This window comes from Branchiostoma belcheri, unplaced genomic scaffold (genome assembly GCF_001625305.1).
Source record: "Branchiostoma belcheri isolate BF01 breed outbred unplaced genomic scaffold, Haploidv18h27 scaffold33, whole genome shotgun sequence".
Classification (NCBI taxonomy): Eukaryota; Metazoa; Chordata; class Leptocardii; order Amphioxiformes; family Branchiostomatidae; genus Branchiostoma; species Branchiostoma belcheri.
Genome location: NW_017803943.1, coordinates 2,006,889 through 2,026,204, shown reverse-complemented (window position 1 = coordinate 2,026,204; position 19,316 = coordinate 2,006,889). Strand labels below are relative to the sequence as shown.

The following is a 19,316-nucleotide window of genomic DNA, read 5'->3' as shown; positions in this document are numbered from 1 at the left end:
TGGAGATTAGTGTTCCGACGTCTGAAGCTGAAACTTCTACTCCAGAGGCTGATGGTCTGATACTTACCGGGCGCCAATTGTGCTTATCATATAAATTGGTATCATAAGTACGGCAAATTTGGCGAAAACTACTTATCAGATAATTACACAGAATATTATCGTTGTGCACCTTGAAATAAAGAGATATGCGCAGCAGAATGTGTCATGACACGAGATTTGTATGCCGCAAGAAAAAAATTACTGCAAGGAAATTGTTACTCAAGCAATGAGATTCGAAATAAAAAAAATTAATTCCTTACGTAGGTTATGTGTAAACTCTTTCAAATGCTTCAGGTATAAAATAATGACAAAAATGTGTTAAGAAATGCAAGTAAGTAAAGGCAGCAAATATCAATGTAATACAGTTTTTCTCTTGTAGCATATCTTATTTGTTTAATCGCCCTAAAATTGTATCGGGTTCCTCTAATGAAATACAAGTAAAATGTATTTGTATTTAGAAAACTAGAAAGATATCCAGTAACAGCTGTGCGAAGCTCAAGTTGTCGAAATATTCCCTAGAAACCATGGAAATGCAGCTTCCTTCATATATGCTCTAATGCACGACCGACAATGTGTTGCTCTATTCGAGTGCTGATATTTCCTTTGGGGTTACCTCCAGTACGTCTCTATAGATTACCCCAGTAAATGTCACTTCCCTAATGAGTACATACAGTTGTAATAAGATCGTCACACACTTGTGAGTGCCGTCCTTTAGGCGGTTGAATGTCGTATCACTGTCAGAAATTTGTATAGGCAAGTAGCCGAGGGTTTGGTAATCTAATAACCAAGTGTTGAATTCTTGGGAATATTTTTTGACAATGTGAGATTTGCACAGCTGTTACTTCAAGCATTATTGCCTGCACTGTGTAGAAATTATTCACCGGATGGGAATCTGAACCGAAGTGAACGCACACTCGGAAAATTTCGTTTATGGTTGTATAATAGCACCGTATATCTTAATTTTGCGAGCAAATTCTGAAAAAAGGGGCCAATACTCATGAGAACGCCGTGTAGTTTGAAGGTATCCAAAGAGATTTCAGGGTGGCAAAACTGGAAATATTCCGAATATTGCAAGCTGTATTGTATTGATACATACCAACCCACAGTAGCACATTTGCATCAGTATTTTAACTTTTGGGCAAGATCAAGGATAAATACATGGGATCCGGGAATTATGTGAGAAGATAGTTGCCAAAAGTAATCTACATGACTTTTCCTATATTATTACGTCCTAATTATGTCAGAAGACAGCTGCAAAACGTCAGATATCTAAGTTTTAGACCACATAAAACACACATTTACGTGTGGTTTGAGTCAAATTTAAATGTCATCCACGCCCTTGCCCACTCCCGAACACCAGCCAGCCACCAGCCAACTATGGCCGAACCTCTCGTCGAACACCAGCCGACCTTGCTCCCAACCTACTCCTGGCCATGGTTGATAAGATAGAGTTCGCCAGTCTTTGGGAGGCCATATTCGGCTATGTGTGACATGGGCTTAACCAAATATCGTAGTGTATCTCCTGTTAGATCATCAGTGCGCACGGAATGAAGACCGGTTCACCAGTTCATCCCGTGACCGCGTACGATGACCGCCATGAGATAAGATACGATCAGGGCATTATACCATAATATACTGCCCCGAGAACATACTATAAAGGTCAATGCCACGCGTTTGATACATGTACCAGGATAAGACGCGGGAGGTCACACGATGTTAGATTAACAAGCGGTATTCCTCCCTTGGTCAAACGGATAAATGAATTGTAGTGAAGAGCCTGTCTTTCAACTCGTAGATATAGTGTATAGATAACGTACTAGTTCTCCAGGTGCTCCTATTGATTTTAAGTCAATATGTAATATCAATCGTGTTTTACTTGTAACTCTATATTTTAGAAATTTACTTGTGTATATCCATGACGAAATGTTAGAATAAGCCCCACACCAGGCTTGCTATGCATTTGAATACGGAACCTTTAAATCTACTTTACTCAACACCCTTGCCACCTACTAATCCTTAGTAAATTTGAACGTAAAGTTGCCTCTGGTTTATAAATATCTTACTTTTGAAATATCAACAAATAGGATTAAAATATCGGTGTCAATGCCAAAACAGATTACACCAACCCTTATATAATAGTCATACAACGCGCATGCAAAGCAGTAGGGTCACAAAGCTCCGTGGATACGTGAAATTGAAACCTCTGACCCTTCTATCACCCGGGAGTATCTCATGTTCTTCTGCCTGACAGCATCTGCAAGAAGAGCGTCCTGAGATTAGAAGAGTTGGGTCCTGGGGGAGGGGCAGCTATGTTGTAATGGTCAACTACCATCACACTTGATGTATCGCAGATACTGATAGGATCAAGCCGTCATCTGCCCTCCATTAAGATTCCCGACCCCTAGCCGGGCTAGATTGCTCGCGCATCGCAGAGGGCGAAAGATGCAGACACCGAGTCATGGCAGGACGAATCCATCTCGTTTCGTATGTAGAGATAATGGCTTTTAAGTCCTTGAGGGTCAGAGAAAGAGGCTATTCTATCTTGTCTATCTGTATTGTGTTTTGTAGGAGTCTTTGTCGACATAACGACTTCCGTACGGTCTTCTACAGTTATACCTACGAACAAACAAAGAAACTAACAAACCAACGAGCAAACAAATAACTGGATACATTTCATTTTCGAGAAAAAAGAAAATGGCTTTTACGTCTTTGTGAATCAGAGCAAGAGGCTATTCTATTCTGTCTATAGTTGTTGCATTTTGTAGGAAATCTTTATCGACACGACATAAGTGCAAGAACTTCAGTACGGTCTTCTACAGCTATACCTATAAGAACAAATGAGAAAACAAACAACTGAATACATTTCATCTCTATAGATAAATGAACTTACATATTAAAAAGTGGATGTTAAGGTAGCCTTTTCTTTGAAAGTTCATGTGTCTGTGGAAGTCATAATGAAGCAAGTTTGATTTCTTATGACACATGAGTCATTACTTTAGGAAGCCATCTACATCAGGGCATTGCAACTCCCTGAAAAATTCATCTGGTTTTGGATGTAAAGATAATGGCTTGAAGTCCTTGACGGTCAAAGAAAGAGGTCCCGCTTCAATAAGTTCGGGATGCGACTATTGAGACAATCGAGTTTAGGTCTGATGAACTTCCATTCACTCTCTGGTTTGCTGTTGACCTTGTCCTCCTGTGTGCGAAGAGAAATCAGATAAATCGTTTCGATGAGGACATTCAGATTTTAGAGCTCCCAGGAGTAGATCAGGCTGGCCAAATTTATCGACTGTTTTATCGATTTACGTAAATAGGATTTCAAAGTTGGTGGCTAGAAGTAGAAAATGTGCGATTTTTCGCTTTAGAAGTATAGAAAATGTGTGATTTATAGCTCAAAAGTAAATGTGTTATTTATAGCTTAAAGGTAAATGTGTTATTCATAGCTTAAAAGTAAAAGTGTAATTTATAGCTTGAACGTAGAGAATTTGTGATTTATAGCTCAAAAGTAAATGCGTTATTTATACCTTAAGCAGTAGAAACAGTGTGATTCATAGCTTGAGCTTACTGCCACCTAAAAAAACAGTAAGGTGCTAGATAATGAATGAATGAATGAATGAATGAATGAATGAATGAATGAATGAATGAATGAATGAATGAATGAATGAATGGAGACCTTTAGTGTACATTTTGGCCCACTGGGCTAAGCACAGGTCACATGTTAAAAAAGTATATTAACGTAAATAATGTACTTTCCACTTCCTCTCGCTTCTTGGTAATTGTATAAATGTATGTTGGCTGTATGATTAGTTAGAGCTGGTTTATGGAAGACTTTTAGGGAATACAAATATCTCTATGTAAGGAATATAAATTTCTCTATACTATTCAAATACTCAAAATGGAAAGATTTACTTAACACATAATAAAAAAGAATGACTCTTTCGGTATCATACAAAGAACAAGTCACAATAAAATTTAGTTCATCTTCTATTTTATCTAAACTGCAAAATTGGCAAATTCTTCTTGATTATATTCGCAATCTGTGACAACTGATTCTTAGTTTTGTAACGGTGGATCTGTGACCTGCATTTGCAATTTTAAAGATACCCAACAAAATAAGAGACTTCCGACAAGTAGATACAGTTAACTGAATTCATCGGCCTCCTTCCGTCTAAGTAGACGATGGGCTTGGCACTGGAGGGGTGCATAATTACATCATTGAATATAATGTTGCATATACTATCGCATGATAGCTATCACACTATGGTCTATATATATGTTTTATATGTTCCTGGTGACCACATTCTTGAACCCAGGTCACACCGTGTCAAAATTGTGTTAATCGACTGAAACCCACTTTACGCCCACTCATTTCAGAACCCAAACATACATACAACCTATGCCTGAGCCAGCACCACCCAAAACAATACTTCCATCCCTGAAGTAAAAATTGATAAGCACATTTTCGTTTAAGCATCGTTTTTTTTTCTCCCATCTGTAGTGCACAATACACTATGTATGTATCTGTGGCAGACAGAAAATCTCAAAACGACAGCTCTCTCAAGGCGTTACCGCAAACCATTAAGGAACCAGTTAGTGCCAAATCACTTAACCCTCAACTGCTCCCAGGAGACATTCGGGTCCAAAATAAGGTAATTCAACGAAGCTGAGAAATAACTGCCACTTCAAATGGGGCAATAACCCATTATTTCCACGGGTAACAGCGCGAGGGCAATCGCGTCTTTAAATGAAAATATACACTACCTGTCGAAGCCATAGAGCAGAATGCTTAGGGCGTTCTTATGATGGTATAAGAAAGGAGTAAACCATTACTGTTACAGACGCTACTCTATCTTGTCTATCTTTACTGCACCTTGTAGGAAATCTTTGCCGACACAACAAAAGTACAGCAATTTTCGCACGTTTTTTTTACAGCTGTAACTACGAAAAACCAAGCATACAGACGACTACATCTGTCTTTTAATCATGATCTTTTAATCATTGTCATTTATTGTGTTAAAAATTAATGATCAAACTTGTTAAAAATTGATGATCAAACATGCTACTAACACTGGATACTAACACCAGAAATGACCTTATGCACAAGTAAATATGCAATCAATAAGCTGTACATTGGTACATTGCAACGCTTTTACTAGCGCTAGTGCTTCTAAGGTCTCAACATTCTCTGATGTATTTGCCTATTTGTTCACAGTAATGGTTAGGCCCCCCTAGAATATATATGACAATAGTTGTCGCATCTTCGATGTATCTTAAAACAATTTACCCTGCAGCATATCAATAGAGTTTAAAGCATTGGTGGTTTTACAGGCAGCTTAGAGAAATATTATGTAAGCCATTGTTAAGCCTATTTAAATTACAAAGTGTATGGGTAATAATGATAATACGGGTAATAACATTAATATTTTTGAGCACGCTGTCTATTTGTTTATGTTTATAAGACTGAATGTAATCTTTTCTATGAAGAAAGAGTTTGTTTAATCGCCAAATGCGTCACAATCTACGTTTTACTTTGAATTCGTCGAAGAGGTTCATCAGTCACGTAAAATGAACAGTTAGTAGAATATTCCTCAATCAGTGATTGTTTTTGACTTGCAGTTGTACAGTGGACATCGAAATTTTGAAGGTACGTGTTTCTACCTTTCAAACACTGTCACTGATTGAGGAATATTCTACTAACGTTTTACTTTGTGTTGATTTTGAATCTGTCACATCAGTGTTGTAATAGCTACTGGAGGTGACCCGTACCCTGAAGGTCAGGTCAAGTCAGCGGTTGCCAGCCAATCAACTCTCACTAATCCGCCGCCTGGCGTGACATTCATGCAAGTATTGATCACGAAATACATTGTAATAAATCGGCATTGAAACATGTTGGTTGGAATCCATTGACCACAGCTAATATGTAATGCTTGCATATTATATTTCGAGGGCTCGAAACACGTTTCTTTTCTGCAGACCTGCACTGTTGCAGGTAACATTCATTTTTTTGTATCAGACAAATTTTGTCTGCACTACTTAGAATTTTGGAAGTTTGGATAATACTAAAACCTTTGATGAATCATTGTTATTTTTTCTTTAATAGGCTGTAACACTAAATGGAGCAAATAAAAATCCACATACACGTACAGGCATATGCAGACTGGTACAGATACTGTAGATATAAAAAAATACCAGCATATTCCCAAATTCACTTGCATTGACGTGCATATGCAGAGTGTATTTCGAGCCCTGCACATGACTTCAACGCGATGATTTTGTATTCAAATCGTCTGGATTTAAAACAAATTCGGTAGCCAACCTCGCCGAACACCAGCCAACCACAACCGACCTTGCTCCCGACCTAGTCCCAAGCATGGTTGAGGGGGGTTCGACAGTGTTCGGGAGGCTGTACTAGTATTCGACTATGTGTGACCAAGGAAATTTTATTCTAAGCTCCTTGGTCTGACAGAGGCTTTATGTTTATAATTGATGATGACCATGATACATTAACATGCAGATTCTACGATATATCGAAGTCATGTATCTTTTTGACGGTTGCATAAATTACCGGGTTTTCCTTGTTGCGTAATGCACTGTAACTGATTAAAATTAATAGCTTCCCTTGTTTAATAGATGGTCAGATTACTGGAAGAGAACGGTAATATTACTTATGTCAAAAATTGCACTACGCCAACAAGAACATTTTCAGATATCATATTTCTTTCCTAATCTTCCAAGGCAAACTAAATCTAAATGTATGGGCTTCCGTCCAAAATTGCTTTATAATGGTTGGCGATAAGAAAGTAGACGCCATAATAGCACCCCAAGAGTCTTACCCGAAGTTAACATCAAAAACGTTTATTTATAGATTTAAGTAGTTGTATTCATCTTGAGAAAGCCTTGACTTAAGATTGCTATATACCTTGTACGGATATCAAAAATAGCAGGAATCTACTCATGCAAGAAGTTAGATAAGACTTTCGGGAACTATTGTCTGGTTTACTGAATTTATTAAAAAAACAGAAGAGAAGAGAGTAGAACTGTGTTGGGTTTGAAAGTTGGCTCAAGCAATTCTCGGCTTCCTGAATTCCCCCATATACCACCAACTGATTTCTGCTGGCTCCTGGCTAGATTTTGTGAACTTTAAATCAAGTTCATTTAATTTTTTTTGTCTGAACTTTTTGAATCCTGCTCTTTGGCCTGTAAGTTCTTCCCCACCAACGGACTGTCAATATACTGGCTACGACACGAAACATACAAACCAACCCAAAACAATACTTCTGTACCCGTAAGTAACAAGCTAAGCTTTACCGGCAACGATTTGACTCATGTGGGGCAAAGAAAACCTGGGAAATCAAACTAGGAGGAATTTAGACTGCCTACATTATCGGGGATAATAGTACACATCAATATACTTTTCCGTACTATATAGTTTTGCAAGCGAAAAAGAATACGCCGTAACGTACTCTACTACTGCAGTTTTTTAAATAAAAAAATCAAAAGTTCAAACTTACACGTAACCTCCACTTGAACGCTGTCCACGACGACACTTCTGATGTGTTCCGCTACGCACGAATAGTTCCCAGAATCCTTCCTGGTCATCTTTTCCAAGAGGATGGAAGATTTGTACGAGTTGGGGCCTTCGTAGTCCACGCGAGTCGTATCCCTGGAGAGCAGTTCATTATCCTTCATCCAGAAAACAGCCTTCACTTTGGAATTAGTTTTGTCCACGGAACAGTTCAGTGTCAGACTGCTATTGGTCGGCACGAGTTCTGGACCCACAAGTCCGATATCCACTTTGGGCGGAACTGTGAGGGGAGACCGTAAAATGTCAATACGAAAAGAAACTGTGAGGGGAGACCTTAAAATGTCAATAAGAAGTGGAACTATGAGGGGAGACCCTAAAATGTCAATACTGTAAAGTGGAACTGTAAAGGGAGACCTAAAATGTCAATATGAAGTGGAACTGTAAGGGGAGACCCTAAAATGTCAATACGAAGTGGAACTGTAAGGGGAGACCCTAAAATGTCAATACGAAGTGGAACTGTAAAAGGGGATCTAAAAATAATATCAATACGAAAAAAAAAGTAAAGGGACGACCTTTAAAATGTCAATACGAAGTATCACAGGGCTGATAATGTATAGATACAACCATAAAACATGGCCTCTATTGAGCCGTATACATCAGTTATACATACGTGCTACTTTTTAACGTTTGAGTGAGCAGGTGGTCGAACCATCGCAGGGAGTGTTGAGGTGGAGATAAAGGCATCCACTCATTGATTTATGCGGAATATCTACCCCCGAAGGAAACGGTTTCGTTTTGCAGTATGCATGGGGCTACGGTATCTCATGGTTTTTGTATTGGAATTGACTTGTCTGGCCTAGCCTGTAGGGGCTGATTCCGCACGGCAACGGCACGACATGATCCTACCAAGAGCTCAACTCCAGGAGGTGTGAAGTGCATGTAGAGGACTCGGGGAATACTTTGGAAATATTTAGGACTAAGTGTAAAAGCCCAGACAGCGTACATGTTGAGCAGACCGCTGTGGTGAGTTTTAGCACCTTAGAAATGGACCATCGAGCATCGTATACGTAGTGATGGTGATCTATCTTAGAAGAATAAAACTGCATGTACTTGGTAAAAGTCACACCCATCGGAAATATCACTACATCACTGTAATAGACCAGGGAAGAACATACTTACAGCAAGGGTAATAAATCTTGGAGAAATAAAAAAAAAAAAAATAAAAATAAGAAATAAAAAAAAACCTTGGCTAGGAGGAACTCTGCCCAACAAAACCATCAGGTTACATTACTTAGAAATGGAACACATAGTTCTAGTAATGGTTGTCGTAAATATAACAGAAATAAAAAAAAATACAGCCTTGGTTTGGGAGAGGATACGCCCAACAGAAACATCAGACTACATCACATAGAAATGGACCACGGAGTAATAGTTATAGTTATGATATAGTGGCTTGGACGAAGTTGCACCAAACACAACTATTACATCAATAAGTATTTTGAAAAAAAATCTCTGAATTAAGCGAAACTGTAAAATAAGACCGTATTATGTGCATGGGTATATGTTTGCGACTTTGACCTTCATAATATATAATCACTACCATACCTCATTATAGTATCATGTGTACAGCTGTATAGAAGCTTATCACAGGCGACGATCTGCTAACTACTGTATTTTCTGTAATTACACGACAAACCTGTACGTTATCTTTACTTCCCAGATGAAATAATAACAGCTATTTTTGCGCAGTAAAACCAGCCAGAAAACTCGTTTGACGTACGTATCATGATTGTCAGGTTTCGTTTCTTTTAAAAGCAAAATGACTCGCGGACGATTTTTAAACGTGATACATTGCAACGCCTTGTAATGTACCTGATTCTAGGTTTTAAATAATTTCAATTCAACCTTTCTTTTCTTTGACGCCTATTAAATAATATACAAAAAATACACTGTGTCGGTAGAATTAAAAATGGTATAAAGTTCAAACTTTCTTCCAACAAATAACGTATTTATTTAACATTTCACACGTTTGTCACGTCTTCGTGTCAGCAAACTACAATTATTCCACTGAAAATTCATAGCATACAAATTATGGATGATTCTATAAAACCTTTGACCCCAAGGTGACAAGTAATGAAAATTTGGAGTCAAAATCCATGCCTCCATCTCGTAAGGTATGTTCCAATTCTATAGTGTATTGGCCTTTGATTGGCAGAGTTGTATCGGATTGCACACCTCCCCTTTCTGCAAGTCTTTGGAGACCTGACTGTTAAGTAAAAAGCCGGAATACTGCCGCCGTATTGTGGAGAGTAAGACGAGAAAGCTAAATGCGTTTGCCGTGGCGAATACGTGATAAAGCGGGGCACTTTAAGCACCTCCACAACTTCGTTAAAACTGCTCCAGGAAAACTTAACTAAAGATTAAGACGACGGATTCATCTAGGTAGCCCCGTGAATGTAGTATCTATATTTTTGGAGATTTAGAATATTGATTAGATGTTAAATAAACATTATAAAATACACATCAAATAGTGATAAACTACCAAACCATATTGAATTCGCACCTATTGATACTATTGATACCTATTGATATTTTGTCAAAACAGCACTTGAAATATATGACTTGTTTTGTGAAAGAACACGCAAAATATATGATTTATTTATCAAAATATGTAATATGATAAATTACATAAGTCGACGTACCTACCACATTCCGATATTAAATCTATAACTATTAATTTTTCAAGATATTTGTGTCCAAAAATATGATATTTTGCCATGTTTTTTTCCAAGGGGGTTTAAAACCTTCATGATTTTTTCTATTATATATTTTTGTCAAAGAACACTCAAAATATATCAATTTCCCCTCAAATCAGACGACCCAACGTACCTATATCCAGAAATCTATACCTAAATCTATATCTATATCTAACCTCTATACATTTTTCAATATAGTTCTGTCCCAAAAGACGCAAAAGTTAAAATATTTTCCCTGTAATATACTTGGCTATTATATTTTTTTGTTTTTGTCAAAGAAAACTAAAAATATATCAATATCCTCTCAAGTTAGAAGACCCGACGTACCTACTATATCCAGGAAAACGTACTGTTCCTCCTGACCAATCGTATCGATCAGAACAGTCATGACGTAATGCCCCTCGTCAGCCTCGTTTATTTTCCTGATGGTGAGCGATCCGTTCTGGTGCAGCTCCGCCCGACCCTTTAACGGCCCCAGCGCCAGGGAAGTCCGACTCACCGGCGTGTAGATGTACACGGGGACTCTCCGGCCTTCTATGTCCTGGTCTAGTTTGTTCCATGTTAGAACTATGATGTCCTTGTCACTGTCGTAGCTGGCAGGAAAGGTTACCGTGTCTCCGACCATTCCATGTACTGTGACGGACATGAATTTGTTGCTAAAGACAGCTGTGGGGGAAGAAAACACACATTTTATCAACTTTAAAGTTCATTTTTGTTGGTAGAAGTCATGCATTAGCATGATTTTACCCTAATTTATTACGCAAATGAAAAATCCCCCGAGAAAAAAATACTGTATTGTTCTCCTTGCCTCTCCTTACGTTTATCGGGTGAAGAGGTATTGTTTTGCCTCTGTTTGCCATAATGGTTTCGTAAGCATGGCGGGTGGGAGGTGATTCTAACAGTCGATTGACAGTGAGCACAAGCCAGATGGGTGTAAGTTTGTGGTATGTGGAGGAATTCAGGAAGTGGTGTTCAGGACCTGATCACATCACATCAAACAATCTTCTCCACAGTTCCAATACATTTATGAAAACTCAACACACTTTCCGGACACTTGTGGACTTCAAGGTCTTGAAGTTGGGCGAATGAATTCGATTATGTAACCTTTATCTGGTTAGAATTTGTCTTGCCTTGACCTATTTTGTCATGACCACATTGAAGCCCTTCAGCCTGTCGTTTTGAATATTTCATAAATAAAGAAAGGCTAAAACAAACTAAAAAATACACTCCGGTTTCTTGTTTTCTTTTGGAATATACTACAGAAATATCAAATATTTATTATTCTAGAAATATTTGATATTTTCAGGGTATCTTCGGAATAATTCGTACCAGAGTTTCAAGTACATCTTATGCACCCCCAGATAACAAACAAACAAACATATATAATCAAATATGTATTGCGTGTTGTTCGCATGAGTCAAGGTATCTTATAAGAGTGGCCCCGGCAATCTCATCTTTTTGTAATAGCCAGACTATGGCCGTTTTTACGACAATGCTCAGGCATACAAAGTACTGTTGCAAGGCGATAACTGCGAGAAGCTATAACGTCTCAACGAGGCGGTGAGCGGATGACACAAATAACACTTCGTCTGCTCGCCCTTTTAAGGTTAAAGCCTTCGAGATTGCTCTCTTAATTCGCCTCCGCCCGGCCAAAGGCGATGGCAATGCGGGGAGCCCCTGTGCTGAAATTCAGCAAAGGTGCCATCACGCTTTCCGTCAAGTCGGGGCCCCTCTTCGGATCTCCTGCCCATCAAAGAAGGATCAGGAGAGGCAATCTATGAGGTGGTAGAAAATTGCTTGGGTATAAGTCTCTGGAAGTGATACTCCCACCAGCAGGATTCTAGGGCGTAGCGCCTTGAGAAATGACAGCTATCGCCCAAGGGTATAATGTCGGGATAGGGTCTTTGAAAATGGCAATACTTCAAGACTAGGATCCGTCTGTGCAGGCTTTTTCTCAAGGGGCCGATCCTGACAGCTCCCAGCCGCCCTGCTGCTTGGCTGAATAGATCTTCTGCATTAACCCACGACGTCTTGTCGGGGGAAGTATCTATGAGATATCGCTGATAACACGCCTGTGACATTTTGTTCGCTTGCCAGAGAGAATGAGGCCCGCTTCTCCAATCTTCAACCGGCAACGTCATTAGCAAAGAGCCGCATTATATGCCGCGAGGATCGACCGAGGGATCGCAATGATTAATGAGATGGACCTTCCATTTTAAGGCTCATTAATGACTACATATAATCACCAGGATTAGGCAGGTGTCAGACCGAGCAGATTGATGGATCAAAGATTTGAATGACACGCTGCTTATGCCATTGATTAGACATCAGTGCCGGGCCGATAATGTTAAAGAACGATCTATATTCACGGCTGCCTTTGGCAGAGTACTACACTCCCTATGTCTGTTTTTAAGGAGTAATGATTAAACTTGATCAAATTACTGGGTTCTCATTAGAACTTGGTAGAATTTATCTACGGGGCAAGACAGGAATGCAAATTACTCATTCTATAAACTATGCAATAAGCTGGAGAGGTAATTCTGCTGCCTGGCTGCTTGTTGAAGACAGGCGGCAACTGATGAGTTAAGGCAAGCACATGACAGCTCATCTCGCCGCGTTCACTGCTCATGACCTTCGCTCTAGACTAATCTAAGGCGCCAATGGTCGGGCATCTGACACACAGTCGTCTGCATTCCTGAATATTATTTATTAAAAATAACGCGAGAGTGCCGTCATCTTCTGAAGCGTCTAGTCATCATCTGCTTTTCTGGCAGGAACATATCTCCTCAATGTAGGAAATCTGGGGCGCTAATGGAAATAAAGTGCGATCATTTTAACCAAAAGCCCATGGTAAATGATGTCTTAGTCGCAGCACCCTCCAGAAAGTAGCGTTAGTCTAGACCGTGTAAGACTCCCAGAGAAAATTCTGATCGAGACGGATGGACCTTTTGTTCGGAATAGATTAGTGACATCCGGAATGGAAATGTAATATCCTCCACTACCGAACTGTTATTTTTCAATAACGATATTAAAATCCATCACTGGAAGTATCGTGCCGCGAGGTGAAAAATAAAAGCATAGATCACCCGAAACCAGTGCAGTATACAAACATAGCTTATAGCAGGCTGAAAACATCAGACTGTGACAATCGATCGTCATTTCTTAACCGTAATTTCTTTAATCAACATCTAATCGCATGTGGAGGATTTTCAGCGGTATCCAATGACCGGGACGGGAAGTAAACTGGATCTGTAAACGCCCGTAGGATTGATTGACGATTGCCCGGAACCAATTTTATGGAGCCGAAGAGTAGAAGCTTCTGTGTTCATTATCAGCGACCTTTTGCCGAGCCCTTCTGATAGGACAGACCACCAACAGGCCTACTAATTGTATACAGAGGTAATTGAGAAGCCGAGTAATTAATTGCTCTCCTCCCAACGTTATCCATAATCTGAAAGTCTGGAGGCTGATGTCGGCTTATTACACTGTATGTTGGATATGTTCGGCTAGCTGAACAAAATATCACAGAATCCTTGTGAGGTTGAACTTTTTACTCAGTGATTGTAAGGCGGCCCGAGGCATATTTAGCTATCAGTAGGGTTCTGTTTGAAAACTGGCATAACTCGGTTATACATTCTTCAAAGCGTCTCAAATTTTTAGGAAAGTTAGATTAGATGCATATTATTATATGTTATCTAAATAAATTTAAAACGTCATGTGAATTTTTTTTTCAAATCAAATGATAATTACATTTCTTTAGAAAGCTTGCAGAACTATTTTCAAAGTCCAAAACTTGTATTATTTTGCATAAAGCTGCTAACACATACATTTTAGATAAGAAAATGGTAAGTTAAATTTAGTTTTCCTGTCTTCTGAAAAATAACTATTCATCCACATCATTAATAGATGTATAGGGTAGCTCTTTAAGAAATGGCTTATAACAAAATATAGCAATCATTTAACAAGATATCCAAATGCCTTTGGTGTAGAATATGACATGAGGTATCGGCGCAGCCATGCCTCAAATTGATGGGTTGCCTCTCGGATCTAGTGTAGCATGTGGCGTGATTTCTAATCTAGCATGTGGCGTGGTGTTGATCCAGCGACTGTATTTTCTTCTCGATCTTTTAAGACCAGAGATAAACTTGCCCTCGACCCGAGCGAGATCCAGCTTGACAGGATAGTTTATTTTGTCGGCCGGTAGGTTACCTTGACTAATCACCCCTGTCAAAACCGTATGGATACCCAAATCCGGAACTGAGAGAGAACTGCGCAACTATCATGAGCAGAATTACCTTCTATCTAGAAACATCCCCCCTGGAGTTTCCTGTAAATGTCTTGGAGTGTTCTTTGGCGTACATCCTAGACGTTTATCGGAAAAGTTGCATCGGCAAATCCGGTGCAATTAGATACACGGTAGAATAGACAGTGTTTAGCTTCCAGGTGCTGTTATTGGAGACCCTTTTTACATGTAGCTCTTAGGCTATAGCTGCGTATGGCGGATTGAGTGTAACGCATGGCAGAGCCACTCATAATAGCGAACTACGTCTACTTAAGCTGATACATCACATGCCGCTCACCAGCCGTTTTTAGATTAGTTCTCTTTGTAGGTACATTATAAGATACGATGAGCCGCATGTAGTTTGTCTTCGAATTTGTCATGGAATCTAGTGCCTGAAGTTCCATTACTGATCATGGTATATCTATTTTTTTCAAATTTGCAGCACAATATATGTTTGTGCATAACCAGAGTCTCAATCATCTCATAAGCACATGTATCAGCATGACATCACTTATAATGCATGAGTATGATGCAGATCTGCTTATAGTCAAACATTTATTGTGTTAATAGGATTCATGATCAGTAACAGAACTTCAAACATGGGCTTGCATGAGGAATTCAAAGGCAACGACATTCCGCTCTTCAGTAATGTTACCTAAAACGACGACACTTTTTTCATTTGATTTTTTCTAAGCGTATTTTCTTCAATAGAGGTTCATGTTATAAGCTGATCATGCATTGCCGTCAAAAGAAACGAAATCGGTGTTTTGTAAGAAGCGTCACCCACCTGGCACCAGGTGTAGGAGTAGGAGTCCTACCGCCAGCCCCTCCTCTCTGCCTCCCGCCTCTTTCATGTCTTCTTCACGCCACGTTCTGCCCGGACCAGGTCTGCGTCGTCACATCAGCACCATGCATTCCCCGTCACGATCTACCTGCACGGGACGAAAACAGCACCGCGGTACCGCTTAGACAAAGGCAGGGCGGGCCGACTGCAAACACCGTTCATGACTAGACTCCGCACGCGCCGTTATGAAAAGAAAGGTGGCAGAATACATCAGTGGCGTAATATTGCCTTGGCGTGTCTGGGACGATCCAGGAATCTGCCATTACTTTGCGAGGGGGGGTTATCAGGATTTATCAAGCGACGAAAACCAATATGACACGCTGTACATGTGAACATCGGACAGGCAGATTCGTGGGGAGTCATATTTTAAGCAGCTGTGTGTGAGTTGATATTTCTCTGGCAGCGCGCGGAATATTAGCCAATATCGTGTTCTTTGGTAAACGTGGCATGCTTCTCACGGGTCTATAGTCAAGCTGCGAACGGAGACCAAAAGGTCGCGGATTAAATATGCAGAGAGCACCGGGGACCTATTCGGCGAATGAAAACCATTACGTCTGCTGGATGAAATGGTTGGTCACTTTCACGGGTATGGGTTTCCCGGAATATGCTGGACGCGGAGGAAGAAAAAAGCGATAATTTACGGCGCCAAGCTTCCCGGATAAAATTTCACAGAACAGACGAGATCAAATGACTGTTTTTAAGAAAACCACTGCGTGGAGGCAACACCGACATTGATTTTGTTGATTACTGTACACAGGGTGGCAAAGCTTTTTCTCGGAATTCTACACCGTAAACGAAATGAAAACAGACATCTGCGGTGAAAATGAATAACTTGGCCTCCACATGCAATTCCGGTATCTGCGAGAAAATTGAGGTCAGGATGAATCTATCTACGAGATGTATGGAGGAGGCTCATCTATTCGAAATACTCTCCCTCGTCTGGTAGTCCGAAAAAGGGCAGTTAATCCTCTTGTGTCGGTCTGCCGAATGGGCAATGAATTACGTTTCGATTTCTCATCACACAGTGGGGTACGCTGCGTTAATAGTGCGGTTATTAAAGGTGCACATTCAGTTTTGGTCCAGATGGTATGTCAATAGCCATCAGGATGAATCAAATCGTTGGGCACGGGGAAAGAAATTGCACGGCGACCGAAAAACTCACAGGGAAAACAGCGTTTTAGGACCGTGTTATTACCCGGGAAGGGGGCATAGCGGCTTTTTGATATGGCGACCTTGGAGGGTAATGCCTTTTGATGAGCTACCGTCATTATGGTTTATGAAATGTAAGAACGGTATTACCATATTGTCGAGACAGCCAATTCTTTTTTATGATCTTGTGATCTGTTCCGCTACATCCATGGCTGTTCCTGTGCCTTTTGTTTAAAGCCACCCAGTGCAATTTCAGGGTGACAAAACAGAGAAAAAAGGAATGGAATCGAGATGAGAAGATCTGTCCTATACCGATATTTACTGCCATTCTTTTAGCACATTGGGAACTTCAAGTGTTTTAAATAGCCCCAGGAAAAGCCACTTGAGGAGTCCTTGTAATTTTGTGCACCGTCTATCAGTAGTTAGAACCAGGCTACGATACAAAACAAGACACCGTTTTATGTCAGCTACATCACATTTTGCCTCATATGCATGGATATCAGTATGCTATAGGATTCAACTTACTACATCATATATAGTAAAAGAATGACCAGAAAATTGACTTTGAAAATCCAGTTTTGCCGCCATGAAATTACTTTGGGTGCCATTTAAAACAAAGCAAACTTAATCTTAAAAAATAATTTTGATACTTGTCAAATCGAATCGAATCTAACTGAAATCAACGTCCATGTTTAGAAACCTGATAAATATATTTCAAGATCACCATGTCTTATGTATCAAAGAGTAACAAAGAAATAAAAAGATGATTTGCAGCGGAAAACCCGACCAGACGCCACTCAACAAAACATAAAGGGCTGCTTTTTACCATCACCGGATTTCTGTGTCATCAATGAGCAGTATATCGCGATATAAGAAAAGTCAACAGACCTATACTCCTTTACGTTGTATGGTGTAATGGTGAATCGTGATCTCAAGGGATCTCCACGTTAGACTAGCAATATCTTAAAATGACAGGGTCTTCACCTGAACTGAAGCTGATGTTCTGAGGCCAGACTGGACGACTGCATGCTTATATCTTGACAAATATTCCTTGGAATGTTTTTCTGGAAGGGTATGTCTCAGAATACTCGAGACTGTATCTGATGGTGCTACTGTATATTTTTTTACTGAAAGGATAACCCTTACTGCTATCTAGACTACCTGATCCTTGCTATAACTCAATTGATCTGAAACTGAATGTCTCGGCAGTTAGCTATGATGTAACTTTATGTTACAAGTTGGTTAATTTTTTTTCAAATACGATTCAAACTTTGCTACTGGATGAATTAGTAAGATTATTTCTGGACGTTTGGAGTGGCATCTAGCCACATGTAAAGAAACTGGAAAAACTAAGGGCCCTTTTCATGCTCAAGTAGGTTTTCCAGTTCCTTTACATGTGGTAAGTGTTGACTAGTTCTGTCAGGCCATTTTAATGGTGATGGATGGATGTCTCATTAAAATCTATAAAATCATGATTTTATGAAATGAACCAGTGAATCATTTAATTCAAAGTTAATCCCCGTTTACTTCTTCTCTTTATTGATCATGAAATAATCGTGGTAGACTGTCACTCAGTGTTGATATCATCTGTACTCGTCAGTCAAACGTAATACACTACATAATGAGCGGGTGACCTGTGAAGGTAAGGCTAAGTACACGCGCCTTATAATGTTAGTGATACGATCTTAGTTCTAAATAGTAGCTGTACGCATATTTAGTAGCGTACTTCCGTTTTGTACAGTAACTGATGTAGCTGTACAATTATTATGTATTTCCAACTGATTTACCGAACGACTTTAACTAGAATTTATTACATTCATGTGCCCCACAATGTTAGTGATACGATCAGATATCTAAATTGCAACTGTACCTAGAGATTATAACGTATTTTTAAACAGTAGCTAATGTAGCTGTGCAATTATTGTGTTTTTCCAAGTGATTTGCCGAACGACTTTAAAGAGAATTTATGAATTTCATGCGCCTTTTAATGTTAGTGATACGATGTTAGCTTTTAGTAATTGTACCTAGAGATTTCAACGCAATTTCTTTTTAAACAGTAACTGATCTAGCTGTGCTAATTATCATGTATTTCTAACATATGTCGAACAGTTTTACAGAGAATTTATGATTGCAATTTTAACATGTTTATATGAGCATCGCAATGGTGCTCTTTTATCATATTTTGATACTTTTTTACAATTTACTCAGTTCTTATCGTCAACTATCTATGGCTGCCACGTATCACTTTCCTCGATAATAAACCATTTATTTATATGAAGCTTTAGTGATAATGCTTCAGATTGAGTGCCTGATACGTGAAAATGACAACGTTTCTGGTATATTAGTGTGACGACAGTAGTACCCTGACAAAGACCACGTCCCAAAACACGCTTACAGATATCTTAAATAATTCTTCCTACTAGAATATGTTTCCACGTTACGTATGGCACGTCGTAGTCATTTTATAAAAATATAGATCTCCTAAGTATTTGGCTCGGTAAGATTTAATATAACATAAAATAGGTGAAACACCCGGCATATCTTCTCAGAGTCTTCGACGCCGCTGCATTCTGCTTTTATGAAGTCTTGTCTGCCTGAAATACCTAATCCTGGACCACTATTCGTGACATACGAGTTGGCGCATGGCCAACGCGTAGAAAAATACTTCTTCATGGCATATAAGGTTCGCTCAGCTGCCAAGTGGTGGCTCATGAAATCCTT

At 39.5% G+C, this 19,316-nt stretch overlaps 1 protein-coding gene across 2 annotated transcripts in view; it reads right to left on the bottom strand.

The window, feature by feature from the left end:
• Positions 1–15,564, bottom strand: part of LOC109475200 (hemicentin-1-like) — a 26,016-nt gene extending 10,452 nt beyond the window's left edge. Inside the window, exons 1-3 of one of the 2 annotated variants that reach the window (XM_019775781.1) lie at positions 15,390–15,564; positions 10,648–10,986; positions 7,551–7,844 (exon numbers count right to left, since the gene is read on the bottom strand). In XM_019775781.1, coding sequence (XP_019631340.1) covers positions 7,551–7,844; positions 10,648–10,986; positions 15,390–15,456 — 700 coding nt within the window. In that variant the 5' untranslated portion in view covers positions 15,457–15,564. The remainder of the gene's footprint in view (positions 1–7,550; positions 7,845–10,647; positions 10,987–15,389) is intronic. The other variant, XM_019775782.1, reaches the window with a different exon arrangement.
• Between the last annotated feature and the right edge of the window lie 3,752 nt (positions 15,565–19,316).